General features: G+C 37.5%; 1 protein-coding gene across 1 annotated transcript; it reads right to left on the bottom strand.

Annotated features, from left to right (window-relative positions):
- Positions 1-25: 25 nt before the first annotated feature.
- On the bottom strand, positions 26-17,115 carry shrprbck1r (sharpin and rbck1 related). The gene is given in 15 exon segments (XM_058782173.1): positions 26-2,211; positions 2,490-2,633; positions 2,881-2,979; positions 3,116-3,225; positions 3,228-3,294; positions 3,903-4,014; positions 4,120-4,280; positions 10,850-11,023; positions 11,219-11,331; positions 11,493-11,817; positions 11,968-12,058; positions 12,484-12,625; positions 12,838-12,921; positions 14,025-14,199; positions 15,921-17,115. Coding segments are annotated over 15 exon segments (2,148 nt in total). The 5' UTR covers positions 16,191-17,115; the 3' UTR covers positions 26-2,130.
- Positions 17,116-17,171: the final 56 nt, after the last annotated feature.

Genomic DNA, 17,171 nt, shown 5'->3' with positions numbered 1-17,171 from the left:
TGAAGAACAAACTACAAGAGTTAAATAAAATACAGGTTGGTTATTTTTTATTTTTTAAGAACAAAAGGTGAAGCATGTTAAATTAGTCCAAACATGTACGTAATAATGAGAATATCTTAAATATTGTCAATACAAGTGCTCAGTACTATAATCCGTAAGGCACTTTTTAAGACTTGCAACCCTGAATTAAAGTGTAAGATTTCTGCAGGTGCAGGGACCTTTTCATTTTCAGTCATTCATTTTCTTCTGTGGTACATGCAAAAACACTCTATTTGAACTAGTGAGGTTCATAATATCATGAGAAAGGATGAATGCCCCCTCACTAAACACAACTGTTTTGCAATTGTACAAACATATTGCATAATTCCACTGGATTCTCAGTCACAACAACAATATAAATGCTTAAAAATTAAAAAAAAAAAAAAAACTACTCCTTTAGGTGCAAAAACAAAACAAAACTGTAAACTAAAGAAAATAAGTTTTTTTTTTTTAAATTTTGAAATGTTTGTTTGATGCATAAGTAGATGCTTTGGGTGCTGACATTTGTTTCAGTGCATAGATTCAAAGCTTTGGGATCAACATCGGTCCTTTGGCTTATAACAGTCTTGAGGACTTTCCACACAATCCTCAGGTCCCTGCTCTTGATCATTACTGCTACTTAAATTAGCATAGCATCGCAATGTAACATTAAAACAATACCAAGTAACTAGGCTACATATTAATCACATCCAACTTACAAACAAACAATCAAATCTTAAAGCAATATACTCGATTGTGTTAATCTTACTGAACTAATGTGCAACATATGCACAAAATACAATGTCTCTTGGTTGGTAGGAAAGGTGAAGGGAAAACACGGCACACATAAATTATCCTGGATCACAAATCTACAACAACAGCAACATACAGTATTTAAAATAATAACAATAAATGTAACACTGAAAACGACTGCTCATGTTAGTGGTTAAGTGATGAAAACAGGCAAGAAAAGGCACTTTCAGTAACAGGTCTCAACAGTGTAGTATAGCTTTAAGAGTAAGACAAGACAAATACACAAGTATTTGTGTAAGTGCATTGTAATCATTCCCTTATTTTCCTTTTTTTCGGCAGCTTCAGATTAGCTTTGGCTTAATTTTTGTCCTCCTGGGATCATTTGATCAGATTAAAAAATGCTTAAAAACTTTCCCATTTTTGTATTAAAATCGATTTTTTTCAAAATGTTTTTGATTTAGGTTATACATAATGTTCAATGTTCTGTTGCTTAAGGTCCTGATGTGCCACCCACATCACAGTTTTACTTGAGTGATCTGCAAGTTGACTGAATCATTAAAAAGAACTGGTAAAACAGAATAATTAATTTGCAAATCACTAATTTAAGCCCCCTCAAAGCAGCAATTCTGTCTTAAATAACTCAAAATAGTTTCAGCGTGGCAATACTCATGCAGTTTTAAGTGAGTTTAAATTTTGTAGTAGCTGTGTGAACATTCACAAGCCATTCAAATACAAATGCCACCTTTTTGTAGTCGATCAGAAACAAAATACTTTCATAGTATAGGTGATATTTTCTATATAACATACAATTGAGAAAATGTAAAGCTTTTCTGTGGGTCTTTGAAATAATTACACAATATTAGGATGCTGACTTGACTGATACAGTAGCCATTCAATAGGAGGAGTCTGTTTTCAAGTGGATTCCCCATGGTGCCTTCAATTGCTTTATGATTTACTTACATAAAATTTACCATTGAAACATTTTTTGCTACGTATTTCAGTTAAAAACATCAGAAAACTAACTTGAAAATAAAACAGGTGGACAGTATATGTCAGCTCTCACACAAAGTGTATGTCTGTCAGTGTTGTCCGCGGAATTAAGCTACTTTCATAATGCTGCCATGGGCTGTTTTTTTATAGTCCGCAAAATACCCCCGCCCTCCTGGAGCATGATTTTGACCAAGTTGGGACCTAGAAGCAGGTTTTGACCACCTGGAATTGGGCTAGTTTTGAGCACCAATTGAGGTGGTTTTGTTACACAGACCTGGCAACCCTGATGTCTGTCAAAACCTTTTATAATGTCACAAACTGCCATGAGACGACAATACTCTCTCTTCCCTTCTCTCTCTGCTCTTTCCTTTAGTGACAGTTCTGGCATTTTGGGTGGCATCTCTGTTTGTTGACATTGCAGCGGCAGCCTCCACTCGTGTCTCCAGGACCCTGAAGTGAGAAAGACAAATGAAGCTCTGTTTCCAAATAATAAATATAACCAATTAACAATGATTTTGAAAAAACTTTTTTAGGGAATCTGTAGGTCGCTGTATTTATGGCTTTGTCATAGTGATAACTGATCAACATGGCTTGGTTTAACTGCCAGAATGTAGTCATTAGAAATGAAACCAGCATTATACAACCTTTATATAACCTTTCCTATGTATGATAACCAATGGAGCCAGAGAGTAAAGCTTATATCCCAGTCTTATGAAAAAAGCTCTTACTTTGGGCCCCCAGCGTGGTCCTCTGGTGACCCAGCAGATCTCAGTGTGGCAGACAGTACAGCGCAGCCAATCACAGCCCTCCTTCTTCTGCACAATGATGCCACACTGAGGGCAATGCATCGCCTCTCCAGAATTAACAAGAGTCTGTGTGAGTGATGGGACAAAAATTTGGGGGTAAATAATAATAATAATAATAATACTAAAGAAAGAAAGAAATTGATCAAAAGTGACGGTAACATTCTGTTCATGTGTGAGTGATGGGACAAAAAAGAAAAAGAAAAGGGATGAACATTTATAACTTATAAGGAACAAGATGTTGTCACATAACAAAGGGTCTTTCTTAACATTAGCTTTGATATACAACAAGGATCTATATTTGTTTGTGCTTGACCTTCAGCAGGTCTCTGGTTCTTCGCGCTGCAGAGTCATTGATGGCACGGGCTGCTAGATCATCCTGATACTGCTTACAATTCATCCCTTCATGAATGGCCTAAGCAGAGGAAAAACAAGCCAAAGTCCTTTACCTTATATTATAGTGAGAACCTAATAGAGAAAGAAAAACCTAGATGTACATGTCATTGTTTAAGGGTTCAGTTCAGTGTGTTCAAGTATTTGACATACTTTACCTTGCAGAGCAGGCAGTTTTGTTTTTTGCACACTGGGCAGTGGAAAGTGTTGACAGTGTCTTCATAAACACACCAGCCAGGACAGTCTGCTGTAGCACAGTGATAACTGCCTCACATCGAGACTCTGCAACAGACAGACCCCTCTGCAACCAGCGCTCATAATCATCTACTGACACCAGCTGAGTGAGAAAGATAGCAGAGCCAAAAATTTGTTACTTGTACTGACTCGATAAATGACTCAAATTAATAGAAATGTTGTCTGATGTTATTCGAAGCCAGATAAGTACATTATTAGGACCAAGAATTAAGTAGGGTTAACATAATAAACAAAGCAGTAAATAATACAATTTGTCAAAGAAAAATCTTTTCTTTTCATTTAGTTTACCTTTATCTTTAGATAAACTAAAATAAAAACATTTTATATATATATATATATAAACAGAACATATTTTTAAAAACTATATACTTTTTTAAATAAAAATTATAACAGTATCTCAACGACACTACAATTATACTGGTATATATGGATGAGGCTACAAAATGACTCCGTACAGTAAGTTTTGACAGCACGTGTCATTTTAACCAATGGCACTGTCATTAAAAGCCTTTCAGAGCAGCATTGCTCCAGGTCTCCTGTCAATTGCGCTCCAGCACCATGGACAGTGTCACATCCGCGGAGTGAGAGAACAACAGACAGCTACAGACACTTCTCATCAATGTGTGAATACCAGACAGTATGGTCTTTTTGTAGACAAAATAAAAGCGGTATAAATGAATGAGATCTCACAGCTCTGATTTCTCTTTCCTGCAAGATGCAATCGCAGGCGTAGGCCTCGTCTCTGTATGGACATGCCACCTGAGGATCCTCCGACATCAGAATCACAGAGCGCAGACACTCTCTACCCACAGAAACACAGAGGGTTCTCTTAACTACTGCATGACAATACAGAACAATAAATGTCACTATGTGTGTGCTACAGCAGCACACTCTCTGTCTTCCTCACTTGCAGAAGCAGTGGAGACACTCTCGGAGCAGGACTCCCTCGCCAGGCTCAAGCTCCACATAGCAGATCCTGCACTCCACTCTCTCTGGGTTAGGAACCAGATCCTGTCCGTCCATCTGCACCAGACGTGCATAGTTCTCTCTGCGTTCTGCTTCTCTGGCCTACAGACACAGAAAGAGCAGCTGTTAGAACTAAAGAAGCAAACATGGATGGGCATTCATAGATAGACCGTGTGAGGGAAAACACATTGCATGTGCTGTTACTTCTGACCGTATCTTGAAGATTGGTGCGACAGAAACATGGTCTAAAACCTACAAGATCCCAATGGCATATCCGAGCATTTCTTAGTTTAGATTAGAGACTTTGTGTCGTAATGTGCATACATAATAAATGTTCCTTTGGAAATAGTAATGTGTGACAGTGGAAATATATAATATACAGGTGCATCTTGATAAATTAAAATGTCGTGGAAAAGTTAATTTATTTCAGTAACTCAAATTGTGAAACTCGTGTTTGAAATAAATTCAATACACACACTGAAGTAGTTTCTACTCAGCAAATTAGAATATGGTGACATGCCAATCAGCTAATCAACTCAAAACACCTGCAAAGATTTCCTGAGCCTTCAAAATGGTCTCTCAGTTTGGTTCACTAGGCTACACAATCACGGCGAAGACTGCTGATCTGACAGTTGTCCAGAAGACAATCATTGACACCCTTCACAAGGAGGGTAAGCCACAAACATTCATTGCCAAAGAAGCTGGCTGTTCACAGAGTGCTGTATCCAAGCATGCTAACAGAAAGTTGAGTGGAAGAAAAAGATGCACAACCAACCGAGAGAACCGCAGCCTTATGAGGATTGTCAAGCAAAATCAATTCAAGAATTTGGGTGAACTTCACAAGGAATGGACTGAGGCTGGGGTCAAGGCATCAAGAGCCACCACACACAGACGTGTCAAGGAATTTGGCTACAGTTGTCGTATTCCTCTTGTTATGCCACTCCTGAACCACAGACAACGTCAGAGGCGTCTTACCTGGGCTAAAGAGAAGAACTGGACTGTTTCCCAGTGGTCCAAAGTCCTCTTTTCAGATAAGAGCAAGTTTTGTATTTCATTTGGAAACCAAGGTCCTAGAGTCTGGAGGAAGGGTGGAGAAGCTCATAGCCCAAGTTGCTTGAAGTCCAGTGTTAAGTTTTCACAGTCTGTGATGATTCCCATTGTCCATTGTGTTTTTTGAAAACCAAAGTCACTGCACCCTTTACCAAGAAATTTTGGAGCACTTCATGCTTCTTTCTGCTGACCAGCTTTTTAAAGATGCTGATTTCATTTTCCAGCAGGATTTGGCACCTGCCCACACTACCAAAAGCACCAAAAGTTGGTTAAATGACCATGGTGTTGGTGTGCTTGACTGGCCAGCAAACTCACCAGACCTGAACCCCAGAGAGAATCTATGAGGTATTGTCAAGAGGAAAATGAGAAACGAGACCAAAAAATGCAGATGAGCTGAAGGCCACTGTCAAAGAAACCTGGGCTTCCATACCACCTCAGCAGTGCCACAAACTGATCACCTCCATGCCACGCCGAATTGAGGCAGTAATTAGAGCAAAAGGAGCCCCTACCAAGTATTGAGTACATATACAGTAAATGAACATACTTTCCAGAAGGCCAACAATTCACTAAAATTTTTTTTTTTTATTGGTCTTATGAAGTATTCTAATTTGTTGAGATGGTAAATTGGTGGGTTTTTGTTAAATGTGAGCCAAAATCATTACAATTAAAAGAACCAAAGACTTAAACTACTTCAGTCTGTGTGCACTGAATTTATTTAATACACGAGTTTCACAATTTACTGAAATAAATTAACTTTTCCACGATACTCTAATTTATTGAGATGCACCTGTATATATGTGACCCTGGACCACAAAACCAGTCATAAGTTGCATCATCTGAAGATGAATAAATTAGCTTTCCATTGATGTATTGTTTGTTAGGATCGGACAATATTTGGCCGAGATACAACTATTTGAAAATCTGGAATCTAAATATTGAGAAAATCACATTTAAAGTTGTCTAAATTAAGTTCTTAGCTATGCATACTACTGATCAAAAATTAAGTTTTTATATATTTACGGTAGAAAATTCACTAAATATCTTCATGGAACATGATCTTTACTTAATATCCTAATCCTAAAATGGATAATTTTGACCCATACAATGTATTTTTGGCTATTGCTACAAATATACCCCAGCGACTTAAGACTGGTTTTGTGGTCCAGGGTCACATATACATATATACATATATATATATATACACATATATACATGTGTAAGTGTACCGTTAATTTCTATACCAATAATAGCATAGGTAGTTAACTAGAATTACTAAAAACATGAATTCTACAAAATAAAGTAACACCCAAATTACATAAATAAATGCAATTGTAATACATATACAGTTTACACAATATTTATGAATGCATACATTAATGCAAATACTTACCTTATATGTTTAAACTGATCACACAACAGAGCTGTTACTTATATTCAGTGTACACTTATATCAGTGTATGCACATACATAAAAAAAAAATATAGATACAGAAGACACCCAGGTGTGAATGGTATGTACCTATTAATAGAACTTTATTTGAGTTTGTCACATAGTTAATTTGCATAGACATTTGTCTTTCCTAAATTCCAGGCTATTTTACACTTGAGTTAACATGAGAGAATCAAGCCGTCATACAGACAAACAAGTTATGCTACATTACAGCCCTAACTGAACCAACCAAAACACATCTTCCTGTTTCCTCCCCTCTCACACTGGTTAAGCCTACTCATCATTTAGCAGATGCATTTTATCCATAATGCACTAACTACCAGTCCTCATAAAGAAACTTGGGGTTACATGCATTGCTCATGGGCACTGTGGTAATTACTAAATGCTCTTTCTGCATATTTTTTCCAACTAAAAAACTTTTTTATGCCAACTTCGTATGCTTCTAACAGTATGAACAAAAAACTCTCTCGGTCTACAACATTTTCACCAAGTTATGTCTTTTTGCTTGAGTGCAAAAATTGTATACAATGTGTTTTCTCGGCATGCATACAATTAGTTTGGCCAAATGGAGTCAAAAGGTTTCCGCAACACTGTCCAGACTGATCTCATGAGAAAACAACTATTTAACAAGGTGGAGATTTCATATGAGTTCGTATGATGTGATTCAAAGCAAACATGAAGATCCACCCCCAAACCCAACCATCAGTGGGAAATATGCACAAAAACACAAATAAGATCATACTAAATCATATGAATTCGCCACCAATTCGTCAAAATGTAAAACAGAATGTGAGACTGTGTTCCACAGGTTTGGCATGTCAGACACTGTTTATATAAACTTTATTTAATCTTACAGTTTCAACATCAATGCAAAATGAATGTTGCTTGTGTGTGAACAGCTGCAGTCTGCAGTGATGTAGGATAAGGTAAAAGTTGGTGTTTAATTTTGGAAACAAAAAGTGCATCGTTGGATGATCTGTCACAGAACTCAATGTAGAATTGTCATTCTACAATGAAAAAATGCTGAGATGTATTGTATTAAGAGATCTATAATCTCTGACCTGAAACTGTCACTTCAAAAATTCCATGACTAAAATCATTCAGCTCTTGAATATATGAGAATTTGAAACTATTTTACAAGATACTGTCAGACAAGATCAGACTGAACTTGTATCGAACAGGTTACATAAATGGATGCTCTACACTCCTGCAAAAGCTGTGCAGTAAGAGTCATTTCTTACGTCTGCTTACAAAGATATACAGTATATGCGATCTGCGTATTAAGTGAGTCTTTACCTGAATAACATTTTAAACCAAGATACAGCGCAACAAAGCATCTCATTAGACCAAATGAAGTAACTGCTTTGCCATAATATTATAAAAATTTACCTTCTGTATGACTATTGCAGTGTTTAATATAAAGGTGTTTTTGGAATTGGTTTTAACTTTTGTAAAAAGTTCCACTCGAATAGATGAGGTTGGCATGGATCAAATTCATTAGCAGTGAACTGCTCAGGCATATACAAGTTGTGCAGTATACCAGCTGTACTGTAGCTGCATTTGGAGTATGAGTGTGCCTGGTTTGTTAGTTGAGACTATGCACTGAATGTGTGTGCACGCGCGAGTCAGTAGTCCTGGTCGAGGTTGTGCAGTAGTGAGTTGTTGCCCCTCAGCTCCTCTCTTCTCCCTTTCTCCTTAAAAAAAATAGAGACAAAAGAGAAGAGATTCAAACTGAGGAGTCAATCAGAACTCAGGCTTTATCCTACACAAAAACCCTTAGAGATGAGTAAAAGTAGCTCTTTAATAGTGGTCAGCTGATATGGGTTTTTCAATGACTGATGATGATTTCTAAAGAGAAAGGTCACTAGTGGCTAATATAATATTGCTGTATGAATAAAACATTTTAAACGATAACAAATGAGATGCATAAAAATTGCTGAAATTAAATGAACACTTATTTTTCCTATTATACTTAAAGTCAGCACAAAATGAAAACTGTTTTCTAAATGCATGTTATAGATCTCATTGTAAACGATTTGTATGTATGTGTCATAACTGTGTATCATAACTGGATCTTCCAGTGAAAATGCCTTCTGCCTCCATTTTTCAGTCCCCACCCTATAGTTATTTTTTTTTCTCGATAATCTGTTACACTCAGCAAGGTTTCTGCAGGATTTTTAAGCTCAAATTTAAGACTTTTTAAGTTTAAATAAAATTAATACCATATTAGCATGGTAGGGCAATGTTTACAGTACCATATTAAACTGTAAAAAGCATAATTTACAATTCAGATACAAGTTTTCACAAAAACAAAAAGTTTTATAAAGTGATAAACTTTACATTTCAGCCTTTAAACCATTTTTAAGAAAATGGATAAGTCAAAATTATTAATTATTATACTGATTTAAACTATCGTTATCAATAAATTATTATATAAATTAAATAACGAATTAGGGGTGTGTGATATTGACAAAAAATTATATCTTGATATTTTCTGGGATTTTATCAATAACGATAATTAGACGATATTTTTCTGAGTGTGTTATTGTGCTGGTATCTTAAAGATTACCGTGGACAGCTGACTCCTGATTTTTTTTGCTATTCTTCATATTCTGTGTGGTCAGATCACAGCAATGATAGAAATTAATCTTGAAAATAAGTTTTATGGACATTTTTACCTTTAAGCCGTTTTTTTTTTTTCTAAAAGTGTGCATCATCTTTTGAGTCAAATTCTTGCATTTGGGCTATTACCAAGCAAACGAAATCAGTATCAACAAAATTGATCTTTGCAATGCATCTGAAGTGGCATTTAGATGTATTTACACACTGTTTAATGCAGCTCAGAGGGACAAAGAATGCTAACCTACAGTTACAAATGCATAAATAAATGTTTTGATAATTGAAACATAAAACGTTGAAAACTGATGTTTGAAATTATTTTTAAAAAATGAAGATATGAAAACTGAAAAATGAAGATTTGAAGAATGTGAAATTAAAACCGCCAGTAGGTGGCAGCAAGTCACTGTTAATAAGTGAGTCATTGCGATTGAACCGAATCATTTGAACAGTTGATTCATTCAGGAACAAAACACTGCCATGTTGCTTAGAGACGCAAAACTGTGCCGTGACTGTGTTTGGAATGATTTTTGTTGGCGAAATAGAGCAAAATCAGGAAATATGGTGTCTAAAACGTAAGTCTCTTAATATTAACTGTTTGTTTATTGAACTGTTGCATAAATTCAATATCACATTTGTAACCATGCTGACTTTTGGAGAAAAAAGCGGTACTCTTCGTCTGATATTAACTATATGAAATTATATAAATATAGGCTATACATTTTCTGCCCCCATATCTTAAATTATGTTATTATTCTAAATGCATTTTAATAATAGACTGAATCATGCAGTGAAAGAAGGCACTCATACGCATACTAGTTTAACCAATGTTAACTGATTCATTCTCTGCCAGCAGGTGTCGCGTTTGGCAGAAATATAACGGTTTTCCGGTAATGGCAGAACACAAAGCAGCGCAGCACCGGACTTTACACTTACAGCGCTCATGTTTATTTCATTAAATCATAGCCTTTTTAAGTTTAATCGTCACAATCAGCCATATCGCAATTCTGGTCTTTCCGTCTCCAAATTCAAGACCTCTTGAAATCGTAATTAAGACTTTCTTGTACAATTTAAGACTTTTTAAGACCCCGCGGAAACCCTGACTCAGACATATGTCACAATATGAAAGGAAAATTCTGCCACTACTTAAGTTTTATCACAACTTCATTGAAATTCACCACTACATTTAGAAAAAAAGGCTCTCTGTAAATTTTGGAACAGAACAACACTGTTCGACAGCTGATATTCTCAAAATCGCCGAAGTATTTGTATACACTACAGAGGTCTATCATTCATTCTCATTCAATTTATATGAATACAAACCAAATTACTATGCCATCCTGAGGATTTTGTCCTAAACCTGGGTGTGAGCGTAGATGTAAAATGGCTGGTGTGCATGAGATGTATAAGCCAACAGCAAAAGCAACATGCCAGACTCATCTGTTCCCAATGATTTCCACAAGCAACACAATGAAGTGGAATATTCCAATGGTAGCAGGCAGAATTATTGTGCAAAATGTGCTCATGCTTTCTCAATTGAATTTCACAAGCCTCACCTGTTGGTACTGCCTTATTGCTTCTTTTTCCTGTTGAATGCGTCTTAGCTCCAGAGCATCTGGTCTGTAGTTGCCAGGAACAGTGTAGCCTTCAGGTCTGTCTGCGCTACACATTTCACAGCCAGGACGTGTCGGTTTATTAATATATGTACAGGTTGGGCAGGCCCATCCCAGCTACATACCCACAAAAACAAGTATTCAAATAAGCACCATAATCTCATTTTGTGTGTACATCAATGTATTTGCATACTTGTTTCTTTCCTGTTTATGTATTTCAAATATAATTAAAGGTTCAATACATTACAAAATGTCTGTGCTTTGTGTTAAAGAAGCATCTGTTTTGTTCTGTGTGTTCACATAATTTTGTACCTGTGTGCTTGTTCTGTTGGGCGCCAGGGCTTCATTTAACTGTGGTAGCTCAAGGTTGATGAAGTCACGAATATTACCCAAACCCAACCTCTCTGTACTTCCCGCACTGTTACCTACAAGATCAAGAGGTCATGATGTAAAATTGGAGGCACATTTTGCAGAAGGCATCACTTTTAATTACTTTGTAATTAAATGTAATTGCATCACTTTTAATGTTACTTTGCTTGTGTAAATGCATGCTATGACTTTTAACTGGTGGTCTGGGAATACACACTCAGGGTATTATGGCTGTTATGAAGTCTTGTAGGCAGGGTGCTGTATGGTCTTGAGGTTGTGTTCAGTGCTGGCCCATTGGTAACTGCTTCTTGGTGGGGCTGATTAGTTGTTGGCACCAAAGCCGGCATGAGCAAAGCACTCTCCTGTTCTTGTTGGTAAAGTCCTCGACTGAGACGAGCCTGACGGGCAGAAATGAGATAAAGGAATGCAGTGTCGCCTTCTCGCTGAACTCCATAAGAAGCCAGAGAGCGGTGATCAGCGCACAAAGACTGGCCGATGACCCAGCGTTGCACACGTGGATGAAAACCATAGTCTGCAAAGACCTTACAGAACAAAAACTATGTGTCATTAACAAAGCTAAAAAGCAACTAAGCTAACTGTGAGAATTGCATGGCATTGAAAGAATGACAACAAATGATGCTTATTTGGTTATTGGTTAGTAGTTTATATGGTTAATGTTAATCAGTGCCTACCTGATGTTTGAGAGCACCAATTGTGGAGTGAGGGAAGACTTTCACTGTGACACAACAGGAGGAGGATGCATCCTCTACCACCACAGCCAGGCTGCATGATAAATCAATGCATTAGCTGAGATCAGAATTGCTTGGAAAATGTGTGTAGATGTGAAATTGTGTGTTGAGTTGGTATAAATTATAATTCACTCAAGCATGAAAATTATGTCATTATTTACTCACCTGATGTTCATCCAAACCTGTATGGCCTGTTTTTCTTCTGTGGAACACAAAAGAAGATAGTTTGTCCATTCTGCAGTATACCTCCTTTTGTGCTCCACAGAAGAAATACACTCATACAGGCCTTACAACATCAGCATGCATAAATGACAGAACTGTCATTTCTGGGTGAATAATCCTTTTAAATCTCACTAAAATACTTCATGCAATAGACATCTTTTATCACTTGCTGCTTTCTGTCTGGTTAGAACACATTGTTAAACTGAGTGGGCCAGTGTTTGTAAACATGAAATTTACCTAATTTCAGTGTCTGTGTAATTTCGTTTAGATGGTTGAATGCTCAGAGCAGCTCTCTGTTTAGCTAAAGACGATGCACAGACAGATGCCGAACGAACATCACCTGCCTCTATTGCGCTAACCAGCTCCGCACAAATCTCCTCTAGAGAGAAAAGTAAAAAGGGTGAAAATGTATAAGGACAAGAATGGATAAGGAGCGGGATAGAAGGAAGAATCGGAAATGGAAGGAGAACAAGTGGGTGTAACAGAGATATTTGCATCAACATAATAGACAATTGGCACTTTGTTTATTGTTTGGCAACAATGTCAAGCAGATCGTGAGCAGAAAATTAAAACAAGAACACAATTGATTACCTGTACGTGGCATGGGTGGATTGCTCTGTGTATCCAGAGGCTGAGGAGGTAGCCGTCTTTCTTCATTGGGGGAACTAATCGCCACTGAAAAGAAGAGCAAGAGACATAGTGGTTTAAAAGCTCAGAAAAGAAGAAGAAGAAAAAAAAAGTACATTTAAAGGAAATGCAAAGCTATTATACAAAACTAGAGGAATTACACAATTAAGCCGGGTGCACACTGTACGATCTTGGCCACAATTTGGCAATCTAAGACAAATTTTGGAAATCCTACAAGATTACTCTGCTCCAAAATCTGTAGTCTTTGATTGCTATTTTGACGTGTTTGCCAACAGCTGATTAATGACAATTGCAATTCATGACCTCCGATGAAATACTGCCAGAGTCAGAAGTTTTGAGGCAGTCTTGCAGTGTGGCTTCTCCTATGACAACCGTCAAATCAAGAACCATTGGGAGCACAGAAAAAAACCCTCTTTACCCACACATTATCATCTTTGTTTTTTTTTGTGCCATTTTTCTTTTCAAGACAAGCCATGACCAAATTAACCAAATGAAATTAAGGGGTAGTCGCGGCCTAATGGTTAGGGGGTCGGGCTTGTAACCTGAAGGCTGCCGGTTTGATTCTCGCGCCGGCAGGAATTGAAGGTGGGGATTGTGTATGAACAGCACTCTCTCCTTCGATACCATGACGTGGTGCCCTTGAGCAAGGCATCGAACCCCTAATTGCTCCCCGGAAGCTGGAGCAATAGGTGTTCACTGTCTGTGTGCGCGCATTTGTTCACTACTCACTGCTGTGTGTGTGCACTTGGATGGGTTAAATGCAGAGCACCAATTTCGAGTATGGGTCACCATACTTGACAATACGTCACTAACTTAACTTAACACTGGAGATTTTTAAAGCCATTTCAATTCTGCATGTGAATGAGGCTCATTGGCACAGAATGTCTCATGGATTGATGATGTAAAACTCAGGACGAGTCTTCTTGCATATGTCCTTTTTTAACGAGGCTTGACTGTCATACAGTCTGCATTAATGACAATTGAGATCCCAGTGTAACATGGCTTATAGCTGGGATCATGTTCATACAGTCTGACAAGCAACAATCGTAAGGATTTTAATAAACCTTACAGGGTGTATCATGATGAACAAAAGTGACAAATTGTTGGAAGAAAGCGGAAGGAAGGCAAACCTCTTTGTGCCTCACGGAGTGATGACATCACCACAGTGGCCCACTCCTGTGCTTCCTGCTCACAGCGGAAGTTGAAAGTGATACGATCATGTGGTGGTGTTGCCAAACTCAGTTCATGGCACTGTGGGGACTTGACTTCATAGCAAACAGTCTTGAGGTCAAACTCAGCAATGGACTGAATGAAAATAAACAGCGTTATTTACTTTCACATAACATAACACATAGGGTAGAGTGGGGTAAAACGCCCCCCCTACAGTTTTTCCCAAAATAACCACAAGATAAATTTTTATTGTAACTATGGACTACGTTGGCAAGAGTGATGTAGAAGTTTTCACCACGAAGTGGTACACTGGTGATGTACTGGAAAGAAAACGGCTTTCACAGTAAATGATCTAATTTTCAACAGCAAGAAAAAAAGTGTTTTAAAGCTTGTTGTTTTGAAGAACATCGCAGTTATGAGAACAGTAGGGCCTGTAGATAGGGAGTACGTGTTATTTAAGAAAAATATAATAATATTTTCAGAATTACATGATTTTTTTCTCAAACATAGTGTGTGGGTTAAAACGCCCCCAGGGGGCAATGGACAATTACTGTAGTTATTCAGTTCTGAACATCAAATCCTTTGTTTTTCCATCAAATGTATTCTAACTAGTTGGTTGAATAAAAATATTTGGACTTTATATTTAAAAATGACCTCAAGTTAGCATCAGGTAGCTAGTTAGCTAGCCAGTTAGCATCAGCTAACTCTTCTTCTTCTTCTTCAAATAGACTATTAGGCTATAATTTTGTAATTCACAATTATTGATTATATTATTTTTTAATTTTAAGCTAAAACCGCCTGTACTCTGATTTTGCTGTAAATGTTTAAAGCAAATTGCTTTGTCAGACTAGAGGGCATTTGTTTTGGTAAAACAGCCCCCTTGGCACAAATTTAATTTTTGTTAAAAATCTAATAACATGAAAACTCTGGACATTTTTCATACTTGTCTTATAATTTATGCCATTGTCACTAAAACTATGATAACTTTTCTGAACACATTTAACTTTTGTTTCACTGCAAAATAAATGACAATCCATAAAGGGGGGCGTTTTCCCCCACTCTACCCTAAAATTTACATTCATTGATTACACAACTAAAATAATAATAGTCCCAAGAAATATCCATTTCTCACAAGCAAATAAACGACCTAGCTTATTTAACCCCTATTATCATCTACTAACTTAAAATGAGGCATTTTTTCACTATTATGAGCTGTCGTTATTGTCTTATCTGGTTATATTCATCATTGGGTACACGAGAGCTATCTTTTCAAAACAACATTTTCAGGATCATGAGTGTAATGAGGTTCCAAAGAGACAGCAGGACTCAAATCCAAAATGAAATAATATTATTTCTGTTTGGCATCTCTAAGACCCTGGGTATTAGATATTAAACGTATTTGAAACGAAATAATTGGTTTAACTTTTTATTATAATTATTTTACATTTATGTACATACAAATAATAGCGAAGTTTATATCAACAGATTCACGAGGTAGTTTCACTTTCTTTCTTTTTCAGTCTATTACAGCAAATAAAAGTATCAATGCTGAACAGAAGTATTATTGCGTCTAGTAATATTAAATACGTAGCGTGAAGAGCATTAAGTGTATTTATGACTCAACTCTGAGCAAACTATCAAATTTAGGGGGTGGAGGAAGGATTTCAAAAACAAAGACCAGCAAAACAACATGTGATTCACTCATGTGTGCTCGCCAGAGGGCAGCGCTATATTACGCCTAGCGCAGATACTTCTGGAATTAAAATACTACTATGTTGCGCTTTTTTAAATCAACTCTTCACCAGTATTCAGAGCACCGCGGACTGAAACTTAACGCAAGTTCGACGTTTCCTCACCACGCTGCGTCCAGCCGCGGCTCCGCTGATGTCCCGTAACGCGAGGCGGAATTCCCCTGCCTTCCCTGGGTCCATGCTCAGCTGAAGACGGAGAGATTCGTCTCCGGCCCCCGGGAGACAAAGCGGTCGTATACCTGAGTGGCATACTGACACCTTCACCGACATCAACACAGTGCTACAGGCCGACTGCGAGGCCTCCTGGCCGAGATGAGACGGTGCAGACTGGGCCGGCGGAGGTGTGTGAGTCCACCCGCCTGAGCTCAGCGACATGCCGCCGCCGAGTGACTACTTCAGGCGGGAATATGTCGTGTTGACACTCCAGTACCAGCCGGGCTTTTGTGCTAATATGATGTTTGGAGATATGCTACGACTCCCTGATCCGGACACTTACACAAAAGTAGCGGCCTTGTCATCTTTGTTTTAGTTTCTGATTGAGGGCAGCCCAGCGTCAGAGCAGGAAGAAACACGGCTCAAGCAGAGACAGACATTTTACACTGAGAGAGCAGACGCTGCGCCTCCTGCCGAAAACACACTCACATACACTCTGCTTTCTCATCTAGGGGATATCCCAATTTTCCATATCAGGCTTAAATTTCATCTCATGAAACTGTAACTGTAATGTAACTGTGGTGATGTTAACTGTCGTTACAGTTACATGATTGCACAAAAATACTGGTTAGGCTGTGGTTTACTGGGCTTTTATGTTGTTATTAAGGTTTAATTACACCTTATATCACAGTTAAACCATGAAGACTCTAGTAAAATCATGGTAAATATTTCGGATGGTTTTACTATTGTTTTGCATTCAATAATAATAATAATAATAATAATAATAATAACAAACTTAAACTATCGCTACTGTAGCAAAACCATTCATGTCCCACTGGTTTGTTCCGTTTATCCATTGGCAGGCTAGATTGTATACAAAACAGTAATATTCATTGATTTAGTTACAAAATATGAAATCATATTTACTCTTTAGAATTTTTATTTATTTTTTTTTTTTACATTTTGATAATCCGAGAAAATGTTCTGTGTTGATTAAAACACGTATGTATAAATGAATGAATAAATAAATATGTCCTCTCTATTCACGCACTTTACACATGAACTGGGGGCTAAGTCCTAATTGTCACGTCCCACTAGAAGTGGATCGAATTACCACTCAGCATTCTAAACACCTTCTCATATCTGCTTCTAACTATGCATCAAACCTCGGCATACAATGCCTAAATAATATTTAGTCTTTAA

Source organism: Onychostoma macrolepis, chromosome 07 (assembly GCF_012432095.1).
Source record: "Onychostoma macrolepis isolate SWU-2019 chromosome 07, ASM1243209v1, whole genome shotgun sequence".
Lineage (NCBI taxonomy): Eukaryota > Metazoa > Chordata > Actinopteri > Cypriniformes > Cyprinidae > Onychostoma > Onychostoma macrolepis.
This window is presented reverse-complemented; position numbering and strand designations above follow the sequence as displayed.